Raw genomic sequence first — 17,911 nt, forward strand, 5'->3', positions numbered from 1 at the left:
ATCTTCTAGAGTCTCTTCAGTGTCCAATGTAAATTATATAAATCATGTTGGTGGAGCTTCCCTCCATGTGAATTGTAGTGTTGAGCGAATTGAAGTTAACGAAGTGGACTTCAATACAAATTTCAGGAAAATTTCGATTTGTCACGAAGGTGAATTTCTTTGCATTTCATGGTAACGAATCAATTTTTCCTGAAATGGCGGTAACGAAGAAATTTTTCCTAAAATGGCGGTAAAAAAAACAAACATACTCACCTCATCCATTTGATCGTGGAGAGGCCATTGCAGCCATCTTGATTGAAGAAAACATGCCAAATCTCACGGGCGCTGACGTGTGATATTACCACGTCATCACACAGGCCGGAGGCCCAGCATGATGACATCATCACGTCAGCGCACGCGAGATGTCATTTGTTTTCTTTAATCAAGATGGCCACGACGGTCTCTCTGCGATCAAATGGATGAAGTATTATTTTTTTTTACCTCTGCTTAACCCCTGACTCTCAGATCAGCGTTGAATGCGGAATCCAAGAGGTTCAATGATGTGGGGCGGAGCAATAGCCGTTCCCTGTCATTGTGCCCGCTACATACAATGGAATGTCATTCGTGACAAAGTACTTCACAATGAATCAAATTTCTTGTCGAAGTTCGGCGAAGCAGCTGAATCAAAAACTTCGCTCATCACTAGTGAATGGGCAAGGGATTTTTTAGACTCTCTTAGATGTCTGCCTATGGTAGGAAATCAGATATACCATGTTGGTAGATCCTTCCATCATTGTTAGGTTCACCAATGGTCAAATATGCATGAGGAAAGGTCCTGGGATGTGAATTTTTGGTTTTATAAACAATATTTGGTCAATAAAGCTAGGAATGGACCCATACAGGGAGTGCAGAATTATTAGGCAAGTTGTATTTTTGAGGATTAATTTTATTATTGAACAACAACCATGTTCTCAATGAACCCAAAAAACTCATTAATATCAAAGCTGAATATTTTTGGAAGTAGTTTTTAGTTTGTTTTTAGTTTTAGCTATTTTAGGGGGATATCTGTGTGTGCAGGTGACTATTACTGTGCATAATTATTAGGCAACTTAACAAAAAACAAATATATACCCATTTCAATTATTTATTTTTACCAGTGAAACCAATATAACATCTCAACATTCACAAATATACATTTCTGACATTCAAAAACAAATCAGTGACCAATATAGCCACCTTTCTTTGCAAGGACACTCAAAAGCCTGCCATCCATGGATTCTGTCAGTGTTTTGATCTGTTCACCATCAACATTGCGTGCAGCAGCAACCACAGCCTCCCAGACACTGTTCAGAGAGGTGTACTGTTTTCCCTCCTTGTAAATCTCACATTTGATGATGGACCACAGGTTCTCAATGGGGTTCAGATCAGGTGAACAAGGAGGCCATGTCATTACATTTTCTTCTTTTGTACCCTTTCTTGCCAGCCACGCTGTGGAGTACTTGGACGCTTGTGATGGAGCATTGTCCTGCATGAAAATCATGTTTTTCTTGAAGGATGCAGACCTCTTCCTGTACCACTGCTTGAAGAAGGTGTCTTCCAGAAACTGGCAGTAGGACTGGGAGTTGAGCTTGACTCCATCCTCAACCCGAAAAGGCCCCACAAGCTCATCTTTGATGATACCAGCCCAAACCAGTACTCCACCTCCACCTTGCTGGCGTCTGAGTCGGACTGGAGCTCTCTGCCCTTTACCAATCCAGCCACGGGCCCATCCATCTGGCCCATCAAGACTCACTCTCATTTCATCAGTCCATAAAACCTTAGAAAAATCAGTCTTGAGATATTTCTTGGCCCAGTCTTGACGTTTCAGCTTGTGTGTCTTGTTCAGTGGTGGTCGTCTTTCAGCCTTTCTTACCTTGGCCATGTCTCTGAGTATTGCACACCTTGTGCTTTTGGGCACTCCAGTGATGTTGCAGCTCTGAAATATGGCCAAACTGGTGGCAAGTGGCATCTTGGCAGCTGCACGCTTGACTTTTCTCAGTTCATGGGCAGTTATCTTGCGCCTTGGTTTTTCCACACGCTTCTTGCGACCCTGTTGACTATTTTGAATGAAACACTTGATTGTTCGATGATCACGCTTCAGAAGCTTTGCAATTTTAAGAGTGCTGCATCCCTCTGCAAGATATCTCACTATTTTTGACTTTTCTGAGCCTGTCAAGTCCTTCTTTTGACCCATTTTGCCAAAGGAAAGGAAGTTGCCTAATAATTATGCACACCTAATATAGGGTGTTGATGTCATTAGACCACACCCCTTCTCATTACAGAGATGCACATCACCTAATATGCTTAATTGGTAGTAGGCTTTTGAGCCTATACAGCTTGGAGTAAGACAACATGCATAAAGAGGATGATGTGGTCAAAATACTCATTTGCCTAATAATTCTGCACGCAGTGTATACTTGAATATTCTGATTTTTCTTTACCATCAAAATGTTTTTACACAGCATAAAGTACATACATGATTTTTTTCATAAAATCTCCCAAGAAAACTGTAACCATTGTTAGCATGGCAGTCCATGCCTGCCGCTGCTCCTCTCTCCCAGGAAGGCACAGGTGCTGCCTCACTCACCCTTCCCATTCTGCTTGGCAGCTTGGACCCGCTATCCCTTCTCTTGCTTATCCACAGCAGGCCCGGCCACCAGAGTCTAGTGCCTCTCCTGCAGTCGCACCTTGCACTTCCCTGTTTGGCTAGTTCTCATGCCTGTAGGGCCCACGCATGCTTCCTAGTTCTTAAAGGGCCAGCACATGTCCTAATTCTTCCTAAGCCTATGGATAGTTGTCTCAGGGTATATAGAGCACCATTTCCATTGGGAGGGTGCCTAAGCTTAGGTTCCTTGCTTGCCTTTTACCTGTGAAGCTGTACTGTTCTGACTGTCTGTTTGTGTACCACACTTCTGCCTGCCCTGATCTTAACCTTTCTACCATACTGACCATTTGCTGCTCACTCTGATCTCGGATTAGCCGGAAAAGCAGGAACTGTGCCTGCCCTCCCCTCTGCCTGTTTACTGTATATGACAGTATTGCCTGATTCCTTGGTGCTTCGCACTGGTGTCTCTGATATTAGTGTCAGCTGCCGACTACACCTGGATTATTCCAAGAGGTAGTGGCTAGGTGGCTCCCCTGCAGCGAAGACTATATACCTGCACAAGGGTTAAAGGGTGAAAACCAGGGGACCGCCAGGATAAGCTGACTGCCAGATTGAAGTTGATCCTTCCACTTAAATTAAAGGGGTTCTACAGTTTGTTTTAACTGATGATCTATCCTCTGGATAGATCATCAGCATCTGATCGGCGGCGGTCCGCCCCCTTCCCCATTATAGTCAATGGGGATGGAGCGGCGGTCCGGCGGCACGGCCAAATAGCAGAAGGACGGATCCGACAGGGTGAACAGCCTGTCGGATACGTCCTGCCGCAAGTGTGAAAGTAGCCTTAGCCTGAGCTGTTTGAGAGCTTAGCCCCGCCCAGGCCATTGATACTAGTCGTGACGTCAGTGGGCCGGCGGTAAACAGTGAGAAGGCCGTGGCGCTGCTGGAGCGCCGCTGCCTTCTCAAACAGCTGATCGGCGGGGGTAACGGGTGTCGGACCCTTGCCGATCAGATGCTGATGATCTATCCAGAGGATAGATCATCAGTTAAAACAAAATGTAGCACCCCTTAAGTCAGCAATTGGGTCCCTGTAAAGGGGTGTCGTCATAGTTTCCAAAAAGTAGTGAGTCTATTTTTTTTTAGCCAGAGTTCCCCTCCTTAATATTGAAAAACCAATTACACTGGCGTCTCAGGGGGAAGAGCTGTGACATCTCCCCCCCCCCCCTCCCTCTTAAAGAGTATAAGGGTCATCAATACCTGATATCAATGTAAAATACCAGAAGAGATAAATCAGAGATAAGTCCCTAATTTAGTAGGGTGATTCTATAAGTTGGTTGGAATTTCCCTTTAAGTAAAAGTTACAAAACAGTGTAGAATGTGGTATACAGGATTGGCTGTGTTTGCGCAGATAAGGCAGAGATAAGAAGACAAGTTTCCTTTTATTTTACGGCAGATGAGCATGATTTAGTAAGTCAGCTACAATAGTTTACATGCTGCAGCATTGAATTACTCAAGGACCCATCTCTGACTTTCCTGTTCTTGTAAATGGGCGACACATAAAAACAGCAACATTTCTCAAAATACAAAAAATACAATAAATCAGTATAGCAATATGATTATTACATGATTATTATTATTTTTCTTATTATTTTTGGACTCGTCATTTACAGCAAACAGTAAGGAGTCTATCAGGGGGTTGTAGTACGGATAGGCTTTGTTTGCTGTATATATCTCAGTGTTGGAGGAAGGGCTGGGTTATGTTGTAGACATTCTTAAGTTAAGTGGTTTACTTTTGTTGAGTGAACATTTTGGAGATAACCCTAACCTTGTCCTATCTTTAACAAGGGGTAAGAAGTAATTCCTTATATACTATTTCAGGTAATGTAGTATCTTCTATACTTGCTTTACTGCTGGTTGTTTCTCTCAAGGACCTCAGATGTTCATACTCCAGTCTACAAGGAAAACGCATTGATTTCAGTGTCAACTGTGTAATACTTGATTACCCCTGTGGTGGCACTGTAAGAAAATTGCATATCTTTGTCAGGTTTCCCTGCAGATTACAGATGATCACTGGTGATCTCAGCAGTGGACAATCTGTGATCCACATATTATTGAGGGGACTTTCTAACTAAAGAGATGGGTGGACACCACCTTTCTATCTGGTCATACACATAAATCTATACATCCAGACTACCCATAAACATACCTATTTAGCTCAGCCAAACAGCATGTTGATTCAATAGTGATGTGAGAAGAATGACTGGCAGATATCTCTTCTGCCACTTATCTCACAGAAAAGTAAAAGACCTCCCTTAAAGAGGTGGACAGTCAGGCTATCCCCATACACATTAGATTCAACTGAAATGATGGACTCATACTAATAAATTCCTAATGTTTATGGCTATCGGTTCATGAAATGAGTTTAAAAGTTAGTATTTTCCCAGAAACTGCGCCACTCTCATCCATGGGCAGCATCTGGAATTGCGGCTCAGCCTCATTCCCTTGATTAGTCTCTGGAAAAGCATGTGTAATAGCTAATGTGGAAGTAATCAAGGATCCAACAAGATAGACGTTTCCTGTCCAAACCTTACTTTTCTCTGACCATTCCAAAGGGTGCCACCTCTGTCATGTCCAATAATATATTAAAGGTGCATTTAGACACACCAATAATCGTCCACCTTATCGGGAACGACCGTTCGTGCGAATGGTTGTTCCCGATCATCTGGCAATTTAAATGTGCCATCAATCATTGGATGAACGAGCGAAATGCTCGTTCATTGGGTGATCCTTTCGCTTGTGCAGGCACCACTGATCATGACAGGGGCAGGGCCAGAAATTTTGACATTTGCCCCTCATGGTGTCATTGAGACACGATGATTTGCTTGTGGTTGTCTCCCCCCCCCCCCCCCCTTCTTTTTTATTTCTCGTCAGGTAATCCAAATGTTAGCCGGCAACAGGACCGAGAGTTGATTGGCCCAAGGTTTTGCTGGCCAGTTGCTGGGCAGAGGGCTATTTTTAACTGGACTATGGATTGAAAAAAAGGGAAAAACACACATATTAGGTATCGCCGCATCCGTAACAACCAGCTCTATAAAAATATCACATGACCTAACCCCTCAGATGAACACCGTAAAAAATAAAAAATAAAAACTGTGCCAAAAAAGCCATTGTGGAAACGCTCATCTCCATAGTCATCTGTATCGCCGTTCTTAGATGTGCTGCGACGGGGCAGAGGAGAGGCGTCTCCCTTCTCCGTTCCTCTGATAGGCCTATCAGAGGCCGTTGCAGGCGGCGCGATGATGTCATCGCGCCGCCTGAGCCGTACAGCGCGTGACACAGGCCGGAAGAGGCCTGCATCGCATCGCTGCCAGCCTGATGGAGGTAAGTATAAGTGTTTATTTTTTTATATGGTACTACTTACTGGCACATGATTGGGGGGGCATCTATGGGGGCACTTGTTACTGGCACATGATTGGGGGGCATCTATGGGGGCACTTGTTACTGGCACATGATTGGGAGAATCTTTGGGGGCACTTGTTACTGGCACATGATTGAGGGGGCATCTATGGGGGCACTTCTTACTGGCACATTATTGGGGGGCACTGTGGGGGCACCTATGTGGCGCTTCTTACTTGCACATTATTGGTGGCACTTTTTACTGGCACATTATTGGGTGGCACTATGGGGGCATCTATGGGGGGCACTTCTCATTGGCACATTATTGGGGGCATCTACTGAGGCCACAAAGAAGGGGTATTTTATATAGGGGAAGGGGGAGAGGAACACTATGGGGGCTTCTACTGAGGCCACAAAGAATGTGTATTTTATATGGGGGGCTCTGTATAGGGGCATTTTATACTGTGGCACATTATGGTGGGTACTATGGGGAAGGGGAGAGATGAGTACTATGGGCTCATCTATGGTGGGCACTAAGAAGGAGTATTTTATACTTGCAAATTATGGGGGGCACTAGGAGGAAGGGGGGAGAGGAGCACTATGGGGGCATTTACTGGGGGCACTATATAGGGGTATTTTATACTAGCACATTATGGGGGCACTATGGGGACATTAGCTCAACTGGGGGCATTAAAAGGGGGTATTTTTTTTACTGGCACATTATAAGGAGAATTATTACTACTGGGGGCATTATGATGGGCTTTATTACTACTGGGGGTCTATGGGGAACATGATTACTAGTATGGGAACTATGGGAGCATTATTACTTCTGGGGCACAGTGGGGAAATGTTGGGGGCACTGTAGGAGCACTATTACTAACGTGTGTACTCTAGCAGAGAATTATTACCATTGGTGGGACTTTTGGGAGCACTATTACTGTGGGGGCACCTTGGCACAGTATCAGCTTACCACAATTATTTATTTGGGGGACGTTATGTTTACATTATTAGTGTCAGGAGCACTAGTTGCTGGGCACAGTTATTTTAGGGCAGTGTGTGCCAATAATTATTGAAGTGGGCATTATCTGTGTGGCACTAGTATTATCAGGGGATTTATCTGTTTCTGCAGTATAGTATTGGGGAGCACAGTAGCACAGTATTTGGGGTGGTAGGATGATTTGTCAAGAAGATGGGAGGATGATGGAAAAGTAGTATACTAAGATTTTGTTTGTCAAACTGCAGAGACGAGAAATGGCTGAAAACTGGTGGTCTGGTCTGAAGGTCTAAAAGGAGAAGATGAGTTAAGAGAACATCTACATCAAAGGAGACGTCACTAGATGTAAGAGGTATGTGGTGCTGTATTACCCTGTATGTTCTGTAGTGATGGGAGGGTGGATATAAAATTTGGTCCACACTGTAGCAGCCTGGCCCCAGACTTCAGGTCACACTGTGCGTGTTCTGAATTCTGGGGGCTCACACCCATCTACTACACTCAGAGAGTTATCACTGTGTTAGGCTACTTTCACACTGCCATTTCTGGGTCCACTTGTGAGATCCGTTTCAGGGCTCTCACAAGCGGCCCAAAACTGATCAGTTCAGCCCCAATGCAATCTGAATGGATAAGGATCCATTCAGAATGCATCAGTTTGGCTCTGTTGCGCCTCCATTCCGCTCTGGAGGCGGACACCAAAACACTGCTTGCAGCATTTTGGTGTCCGCCTGACGATGCAGAGCCAACAAATCCGTCCTGACTTACAATGTAAGTCAATAGGCATGGATCCGTTTTCACTGACACAATATGATGCAATTGAAAATGGATCCGTCCCCCATTGACTTTCAATGTAAGTCAGGACGGATCCGTTTTGACTTAGACTTTCTTTTGGAAGAATAATGCAAATGGATAAAAGCGTTTGCATTATCGGTGCAGATCCGTCTGTGCAGATACAAGACGGATCCGCACTGAACGCAGGTGTGAAAATTGTGCACAGTTTTCTTCCAGCCGATTCTCAGTGTATTTGCCGAATGCAGCCGGATCTCCACTGGTCCCCATCATAGTGGATGGGGCCGGTTGGAGCTCTACAAACTTCTGGCAATGCAGGGTGATCCGGCAGGCTGTTCCCTGCCTGAACAGCCTGCCGGATCGTAGTCGCTAGTGCACAACTAGCCTTAAACATAGACCACTTTGAAAAGTGTTGAGGACTACCAAATATTGAAAATTTTGACTGTATGTCCGCGAAAACTGCGCAGTTGGCATGATGTGACTTTTTTAAGCCACAAAACTGATTTCATAAATGTCCTCCTTAGTTTTTATGACATTCCCTAGGCAGTAAAACTGACATAAATCAGCAAAAAGAGCTGGTACCACAAAATACCCAAATATCAAAATATATTCGTTGGACATAAAAAACATACATACACATGTACAGACACGTGGAAACAGTATAAAGTGCCTGCATCGGCAGCTCATGAGCAATCCCATGATATCGCATATGACATGAGGTATAGACTTCCTACGACTCAACAACCTATACATCAGGAATATAAATATCTATCATGCAGTCCTAGATGTATAATGGGAGTCTAGCGGGTATGAGTGACTAGCTTTCTATCATATAGGCATATTATATCAGTCAGATGTGCGCAAACATTCGCAATCAAGATACAATGCCAGAAAACATGCTAAGCAGGTCTGAATCTCTCTTACCCGATGCCCCAGAATGTGTGGATGGGATGAGCTGTCGGTGCCTGGCGTGCCCCTCTGACATGTTAACTTCATTCTGTGAGTCAGTACGATTACAGCAGTGCTTAATTTTTACAGATTTTCTTATCTGGCGGGACGATGTACACCGGACGATGTTCAAGCAGATTGTCGGGGATGAAGCATTCCTTCCCCACAATCTGCTGATCGCTAGCGGAGGAGACCGGTACATTTACATGCAGCGATGTCCTCCAGCATCTCCAGAGTATGGGGAGGAGCGATCACTAATACCATCGCTCTTCCCCGTACAGACTCTTTTCCCGACAGCAGATTGTGTTGTTGATCTGCCACTGGAAAACAAGGATTTTTGTGCTTCACAAACGATCAAATTACCCGATGAATGAGCGTTTTGCTCGATCATTGGGTAATTGGCGGTGCATTTACATCACCAGATCATCTCTAGCAAGTATTGCTATGAACGCTTGTTAGCGATGATCTGTTCAATTCTTGGCCTCTGTAAAGGGCCCTTTAGTAGCTAAAAAGACTTTAAAAATACAATTTCTTTGCATTGCCATATTGTGATCCATATCCATAACTTTTTAAATATATATTTATGTATACGGAGCTGTGTGAGGGCTCGTTTTGCAGGACAGTGCATTTGCTCTGCTCTATGTCCTATCTAACGGTAGGAATTGATAGATTGGCGACAGAACTTCTGCCCCCTAGTGATAAGCAGCAGGGGCAATATTCGAATTCACGATATTGTGCGAATATTTTGTAGAATATTCGTTGAATATTAGCCAATTCGAATATTCGTTATATTCTACATTCTTTTTTTTTTACTCGAAAATCGGCAAGGTAATGATCACGTAATATGCGAATATTACGCGATCAATACAGGTGTCGGTCAAAAACTAATATATAGCACTATAGAATATAGTGCTATATATTCGTTTTTAGAATATTTGTCATTTTTTCCATCTGAACACATGATTGGCCCAAAAGCAATTTAAGCAGGGAGGGATAATGACTTCAGATGGAAAAAAATGACGAATATTCTAAAAAACGAATATATAGCACTTTATTCAATATAGTGCTATATATTCGTTTTTTAGAATATTCGTCATTTTTTCTCCATCTGAAGTCATGATTCCTCCCTGCTTAAGATGCTTGTGGGCCAATGACACATTGGCCCACAAGCAAGAAGCAGGGAGGAATCATGACTTCAGATGGAGAAAAATGACGAATATTCGAAAAACAAATATATAGCACTATATTCGAAATATTCGCAAATTCTCGAAGTTGCGATATTCGAGATAAAAATTCGCTTTTCGAATATTCGCGCTCAACACTACCCCCTAACTCACACTGCATAGTCTAAGTGTCTCCCTTGCCTCCTGCATGTGATAGGTTTCTTATTGTCAATTATTACAAGCAAGAGGCAGAGGAGAGAAGCAGCATCTCAAAGAAATACAAGGCCACTAGCAGCGGTGGTCGTTCTTGCACACTATAGGAAAAAGCGCCGGCTTCTCTGTGGGAGCACACATAGGCCACCTGATATCTGCACTTCAGTGATGGTCGTAATCCCTGCAAACGATGGAAAAATGAATCCAGCCAGCAGAGGAGGCAATATGGACAATCACAATACATTCGAAAGTGCCTTGTTTACATGATAAATGCCATTTACCGAAATGAGACAACCCGTTTAATAGATGTTGGACCCTCATTCAGAATCATCTACATAAGATGGACAGCCCATTCATTCATTCACATTGTATAATGCTTCACTTTTCCTGGTGGAGTACTACAGGGAAATTAGACGCTTGATGGCAGATTCCCCTGACACATCATAGCTAACCACTGGGGAAGAAAGGGATCAGGACAGCCTGTAATCAGCTCACTATCCACAGACCCCTCTAATGAAACAGGATTTCCGAAGTGGGCAACCCTTTTAAAATCAAGGCCTTTTTATTTCAAATTGTTTGGGACGCACATGAAGTGAAGGGTTTAATGGAAGTTAGGGTGACAGGAAGTAAGAAGCTTAAAGGGGTTGTCCGGGTTCAGAGCTAAACCCGGGCATATCCCCTTCTTCCCCCACTCAGCCCCTCTGACATGAGCATTGGAGCATTTCATGGTGACTAGGGATGAGAGAATCAACTTCGAATGAAACATTCGAAGTCGATTCGCATAATACTTAGTTTGAATACTGTACAGAGCGAGCGCTACATGCACACGACCGTATGTGTTTTGTGGTCTGCAAATTGCGGATCCGCCAAAAAAACGGATGACGTTTCATATGGCATCTGTTTTTTTGCGGATCCGTTTTTTTTGCGGATCCATTGTAATAATGCCTATCCTTTTCCGCAAACTAGAAAAAAATAGGATATGCACTATTTTTTTGGCGGACCAACGGAACGGACATACTGATGCGGACAGCACACGGTGTGCTGTCCGCGTTTTTTGCGGACCCATTGAAATGAATGGGTCCGCATCCTATCCGCAAAAAAAACGGATCGGACACGGAAACAAAATACGGTCGTGTGCATGAGGCCTTAGAATGTATTGGCTCCTATGAGCCGAAGTTATTACTTCGCGAAGTCTCGCGAGACTTTGCATAACTTCATAAATCAATTTCTGCTGTAAAAAAACATTTCCCGAACTCGGGTTTGGTTCCAAGGTACCACTTGGAACCAAACCCGAGGTCGGAAAATTATTTTTTTTTACAGTAGAAATTGATTTATGAAGTTATGCAAAGTCTCGCGAGACTTCGCGAAGTAATAACTTCGGCTCATAGGAGCCAATACATTCTAATACTGTACGGAGCGCTTGCTCCGTACAGTAGTCAAACAAAGTATTATGCGAATTGACTCCGGATGTTTCATCTGAAGTCGATTCGCTCATCTCTAATAGTGGCGTACTGGGCTCTCCATGGGTAAACTAGGCAGAGGCTTCTGCCCAGAAGTGAGCCCGGTGATGTCACTGACACCATGGACGGGCATTAGCGGTGCCCTAGCTTGTAAAAAGGCTAGGGCAGCGCTAAAGCCCGCCCATCAGTGCCGGTGACGTCCCCGGGAACACTGCTAGGCGGAAGCCTTCTCCTAGCAGTATAAAAATGGACACAAAAAAAGCAGGGCAAGGGAGAACATTGGAGCATAACATTTCAGAGGGGCTAAGTGGGGGAAGAAGGGGATATGTCCAGGTTCAACCTCTTTAATACTCAACACTGCAAAATATACGCTGTAGGAAGGATTTCTTGAATCAGGTCATTTGAGGATTATTGAGCCTGAAGCTGCATACTAATAGTCAGCTACTCATAGGCTCTATCTGTGTTACCAGCGGTTCTGGATATATATATATAGCTGACTCCACAGGCATAAAATAATATGCATGTCTCCGGCCACTATTTTAAATAAGGATGAACGAGTAACGGAAATGAGCTACGGTATGTAACACCGAAAGGGAAGAGTTATCAAAGGTGTTGCAAAGGAAAACTGACTTTCAACCAATCAGATTGAGCCTTTCATTTTCCATAGGAGCTGTGAAAAATGCAAGGTGGAATCTGATTGGTTGCTGTGGGCAACTAAACCAGTTTTCCTTTACACCAGTTTTGATAATCCCCCCTTCTGCTTTAAGAAGACCTTACAGTGTTTTTCAGTGTCCCTTGGTTCCATTAAGTTCAATTCACCCTAGCCTTCCAGGTTAATGTGTGGTGGGCTTTCCCTTGAATATTTTGTTTTCACACATGGAAGTCATACAACATGACTGACACAACCAGTCATGTTACCTCACAATCCTGTCCTATATCCAGTTTGGACACCAAAAATATCCACAGATTCAACCAATTTTCCTTTACAAATATGCCCGGCAGTCTCGTCTTTTACATGGACAAAAAAACTCTTTTGCAGGCAGGACATCTCCCCTTGTATTGAGGGATGTGCTGCTGACATATTCAAAGAGTATGGGACAAATGATTGTATTAAAGATCAGGCGTCCTCATACAGTACAATATTTACCGCATGTAAGTGACAGTAAATGAATGACGTTCGATTTGCTATATTGTCGGGGGCAGGAAATCACCCCCGTGTAAATGGACTCTCGTTCTTTCTTGCTTTTAATTCCTGACAGTTCAGCTCCATTAATTTGCATGAGACAAGAGAGGAGATTACTGCTGGATGGCGTTTCCTTCTCTTCCCTAACATGTTACAGGGAGGGCACTTTTTTTTTTTTTACTAGTCCCGGAAATAAAAGTAAAGCAGGATAAATAAATGTATTATTTTAAGATGTGGCTACAAAGATGTGAGTGATTGTCAATGGAGAGAAATTGAGCCAGAATTCGGGAACACAAGTAATATGTCTTAGACCCTTTTCTCACCTTGCTTGACAAGTAGGGTGGCTTAAAGGGGCATTCCCATATGGGGCACTGATGGCATATCGCCGATAGTTGTGAGTGGCCCACAATGGAAGAGTGTGGGGAAATATCCTTCTAAAATATAACCTTTATATGATATACATTAAAATATACACCTGAAGATGCATCACAATACAAAACATATAGTCAAGGGGTTCTGGGTGGATACCCCACTGCTGGTAAAGAAAAAAGACAAAACTTAGCACTGATACGCATAGGTGAATGCTAACAGTATAACCCAACCAACACAAGTATAACATGTATTGGGGTTCCAGGACGGATACCCCACTTCTGGTAGGACAAGAATATAAGATGTAACTGCTGCGCCGGTGTGGACACAGACAGTCTTACCTGACCGACCAGATGACTAGGATCAGCGTGGTAAGGGAGTCAGGCCTGACGGAAGGGAGTGTAGACAGGGAAAAACAGTCATGAGAGTATGGATGCTGTGCCCTATATCACCCTATATACTTGGTAGGATTGGGGCCTGCTCCCATGCTGCCTGTCTACACAGAGCACTCGCCCTGAAAAGAGCGACCCCGTCCGGATACCTGTCCCTAGTTATGGACCTGAACCCTAGTCTAGTGAACAAACATAAAAAACACAAAGCGACTACAGGCCTCCCGACGTGGCACGTTTCTGTCGTGTCGACTCCTCAGGGGGATAAAATGCATGTAGAGACAAAACGAAAAATATACCGTCTATGACCGCAAGTAGCAGTCAAACATATGCTGCAGTAGGACGGTTACATGAAAGACTAGACCCAAGGTTCAGAGTCAAAGTCTAGGGGCAGGCATCCATGGTGCAGGATTGCCATGCTACAGAGGAATAAATGCTTCTCTGCTCCTTGGTGTGTAAGGATCTGGTGGTCCTCACTAAAGGTAGTATCCCTAATGTTAAGGGGGTTCATCAACCTATACCAGCCACACTGACACATACCTTCATGATGTTTAAATAGATTCCCAGCGCGCCTCTTCCAGGGAGACCGCCCTGTCAGCATCGGCGTCGGCGTGTGACGTCACGCGCATGCGCCGTGACGCACCAGACGCCGCCGCCGATACCACATGATTACGGCGACCAATCGGATCAGGAGGCGGAGGGAGAGAGCGGTTACCACGGAGAACATGTCAACACAAGGTAACCTCACAGTACGTCCCACAATGGAGGCGTCCGTGACAACACTACAGAGCAAGATCGTAGCAAATTAAAACTGACATTTCTTGCAGGTTCGCAGCAACAAGAACTAGATAGAAAGAGCTGGACACAATACCAGGTTGTTTTGGAAAATTGTGAAATAGTAGTATGTCTCCTATATGTGCATCCCTTCCAGAGGAATAGGATGCCACCACAGGATTGAACATTACTATTATTGAGGAGTAAGCTTAGCCAATATCTATATAAAGCACCCATAGTCCAGCCTTTCATTCAGGCCCAGGGGTGCAGATGTTTTAAGGTGGAATATCCATCGGGATTCTTGCTGAAGCAGACATTTGTCCCAGTTGCCCCCTCTCACAGGTGGTTTGACCACATCAAAACCGAGGAACTTCAGAGAGGCTCTACCATTGTGCACAGTATGGACGTGTTTAGAGATTGGGGTATCTCTTTTGTGTGAGATGTCCCCCAAGTGCTCCCCTATCCGCCTCCTGAATTCCCGTATCGTTTTACCTACATATTCAATCCCACATTCACACTGGATCCGATATATGACCCCTCTGGATTTACAGTTAATGAAATGCGGGATTGAATATGTCTTGCCTGTGACATTGCTCACAAATGACTTGCTAACCTGTATGCGTTTGCACGCTATACAATTTCCACATCTATAACAACCCACAGTTCTACATCGCAACCAGGTGGTCTTGGTGCGATCGGGTGCATAGTGACTATGCACTAGCTTATCACGTATGTTCGGCCCCCTACGATAGGTTATTTGTGGTTGGTCACCTAAAACGTCTTTTAAGTCAGGGTCCATTTTGAGGACTTGCCAATGGCGCCCCAAAATCTGCCTGACTTGTTTAGACCCCCTATCGAAATTGGTGATGATTCTCATGACCTTAGTGGGTGGAGTGGATAGTTGATTGGAAGTGAGCAGTGAGCATCTTGGTCGGGACAGGGCTTTCTGGAAATACATATCGCCGATAGGAATAGGTCCCAAAGGTGGGACCCACACCTATCTCCAGAATGTGTCCCAGAAAGTGAATGGAGAGCAGCCGCGCATGGATGGTCACCCTCCATTCACTGTGATGGTTCAGCAATTTTTGGCAGTCCCATAGTGATGAATGGAGAGGTGGCCACACTCGCACAGCTTGCTCTACATTCAATGAAATGGAAATTTCAAAAACAGCCAAGCACAGTCGCTGGCTACTTTCGGAAGTCCCATAGCGGTGAATGGAGAGCAAGCTGCACTTTGTTAGCCCTGTTCTGGAGATAGGAGTGGGTTCCAGAGGTGGGACCTACACCTATCTGCCATCCCAGCGATATGCCATCAATGTCCCAATATTTTGCCCAATCCTTCTCTCCCCAGACCTCACCTGTTGGAAGAGAGTTGGGAGCTTCTCATACAGATTACAATACACTTATGTATATAGGGTTTACACTTTCAAAAATTTAGTATAATCAAATCTGCATGTTTTGGATTGTACAATAATTGATACAGTCATTGATAAGAATACCCAGCCCACTCAGACAATTATTAGTGCTGTAATGGGGGAGGGGGCTCATAAAGATTTGCCCATTTTCCTTGGAGGAGCATCCACTGTGTTCATCTTTTGATTTTAGTAGCTACCTGTTCTCTAGATCTAGCTGATAGAAAGGGACCAATCTAACCCCAAAGCTAGTCATACACATTAGATCCATGACAGCTGAACCTGCCGGTAGACCATCTAATGTGTATGGAGTGCCCTGACTCTATCCTAACCTGACAGTTCATGTTGAGGGAGATAAGGATAGGGAGTTTTTGGATTTCAACTCCTGAATTCTTTTGTTTTCAGAGGTGTCTAGTGGCGGCCTTCCGCTCAACCCTTTTTCACTCCATATAAATGCCTGGCTGAGCCGAGGATGCATATGTATGCGAGGATCGGGAGAGATAGCTGTTGGCTGATAGTTATCTAATGTGTGAGGCTACCTTATGTGATGGGGAAATCTGGCTAACCATGCAGAAAAAGGTCACAGAGGCATTTAATGGTACAGATTTACTATTCAGGAATCTGGCAAAACTGGTGGCAATCTCTATTGAAGCTGCAATGACAACTATATTGACTGTCACCTGGTGTTCCCTGAAAATGACACAACTATGCTTGAATTTTTTACTACTTTACTACTACTTCTGGTTCTACAAAATGTCTTTAATTCGACATTTAATAATCCAGAAATCTGCATTTAACTGGACCAGATTTATGAGACCACTAAAAGACAATATGAGAAGATGTGACTTTAGTTCCTCCTCCCTGGAGGTTCTCTACCCTTTGGTTTTAATTTTTATATACTTGGTCTGATAATCCAGGTCCCATTACTGATCCCTAAGAAATTAACTTTCTTGTATAAATGATAAGGCTACCAAATAAGTTAGTAAATATAACAATAACTATAGCAGCCATAAGAATACCGGAGGATCCTTTGGTGGGCCCAGGCTCTGATGCCATATGTGGCCTCAAAGATCCAGGATTTGTAGCCATTAACTTGCCACTAAGGTAAACTTCTGTGATTCAAAATCCATTAATCTTTATTCCTGATATAGGGGTTTGGGCAGTGAGAATAATTTCCTCTGGTGGGCTCAGTCCGACACAGTGGAATTTTTCGTGTTCAGTACTTTGTTGCCCCCCACCACTTACTCTCTCCCCAGTTGAGTTGAATGTGTATGTTAATGATGGCCCAGCAATTTCAAGGCCTGCTTCACCTTAAATAGGCTCTATCCACTTTAACATCTACAACGTCCATCATTAAACTACTATTGACTGGCAAACGAGTGCCATAAAAGCAGACCGTAAGAAAATCTAAAGAATGAAACTGTTTGGTAAATTGTAGTTAAAATGAAAAAGAAAGCTAACATAACAGAAAATATTAACAATTTTGAGTATTTGAATATCAGTAAATATATTGCTTGATACAACATCCTAGTATAGGCAGTGACCATTGGCTCTTTTGGTTTCATGGGGACCCTACAAAGGCAGGGGCCCAAAGCAAGAGCGAGGAAGAAAGTGGACTATTAACACTATAAGTCAGTATAGGCCATTTACTACCTATGAAAGGCACCCAGGTGCTGGGCACTGTGGGCACAGCCTCCACATTAATGAGGCACTACTACACCCATCATTACCTGTGGACATGAAGTTACAGAGAGTCTCTTACCATTCCCTATGGCCAGCACTTGCATGTTCTCAAATTCCAATGTGGTGTAAGCCGGGTCCAAAGCCTCAGTGTAGTCAGCCATATCCATATCTATCAGGGCTTTAGAAAGTCTCATTATCATCAGCAAACAGCGGCTGGCTTCCAGCAAATTCCCCCCTGTAAGGTTATTGGCCCTTCAACCTCGGCTACATTGACTCCAGCCTGTCACCTCAGCAGTGCAGGTAACTCTGATAGATGAGCACATAAGCAAAAAAAAGCCTATAGCTTTCTTAGGGTGGAGTCGTGAAGTTAATTTTTAAGCAACCCACCTCTAGATGCCCACACTCCCCCCCCCCCCCCCCCCTGAGATACAGGACTTGCTAAGGATTTAATTGACATGCTCAGTGACTGCTCGATGTGTACAAGATGTTGTGTAAGCTCTATAAAGTTTGTTGTTTTCTAT

The 17,911-nt window shown here is 43.9% G+C and overlaps 1 protein-coding gene across 2 annotated transcripts in view; it reads right to left on the reverse strand.

Annotated features, from left to right (window-relative positions):
* The window catches only part of HNF4A (hepatocyte nuclear factor 4 alpha), a 41,341-nt gene extending 23,656 nt beyond the window's left edge, over positions 1 to 17,685 (reverse strand). Inside the window, exon 1 of one of the 2 annotated variants that reach the window (XM_040436472.1) lies at positions 17,470 to 17,685. In XM_040436472.1, the coding sequence (XP_040292406.1) occupies positions 17,470 to 17,590 (121 nt within the window). In that variant the 5' untranslated portion in view covers positions 17,591 to 17,685. Of the gene's footprint in view, positions 1 to 17,437 lie in introns of both variants that reach the window. The other variant, XM_040436473.1, reaches the window with a different exon arrangement.
* Positions 17,686 to 17,911: the final 226 nt, after the last annotated feature.

The sequence above is a fragment of the Bufo bufo genome, chromosome 6, assembly GCF_905171765.1.
Source record: "Bufo bufo chromosome 6, aBufBuf1.1, whole genome shotgun sequence".
NCBI lineage: Eukaryota > Metazoa > Chordata > Amphibia > Anura > Bufonidae > Bufo > Bufo bufo.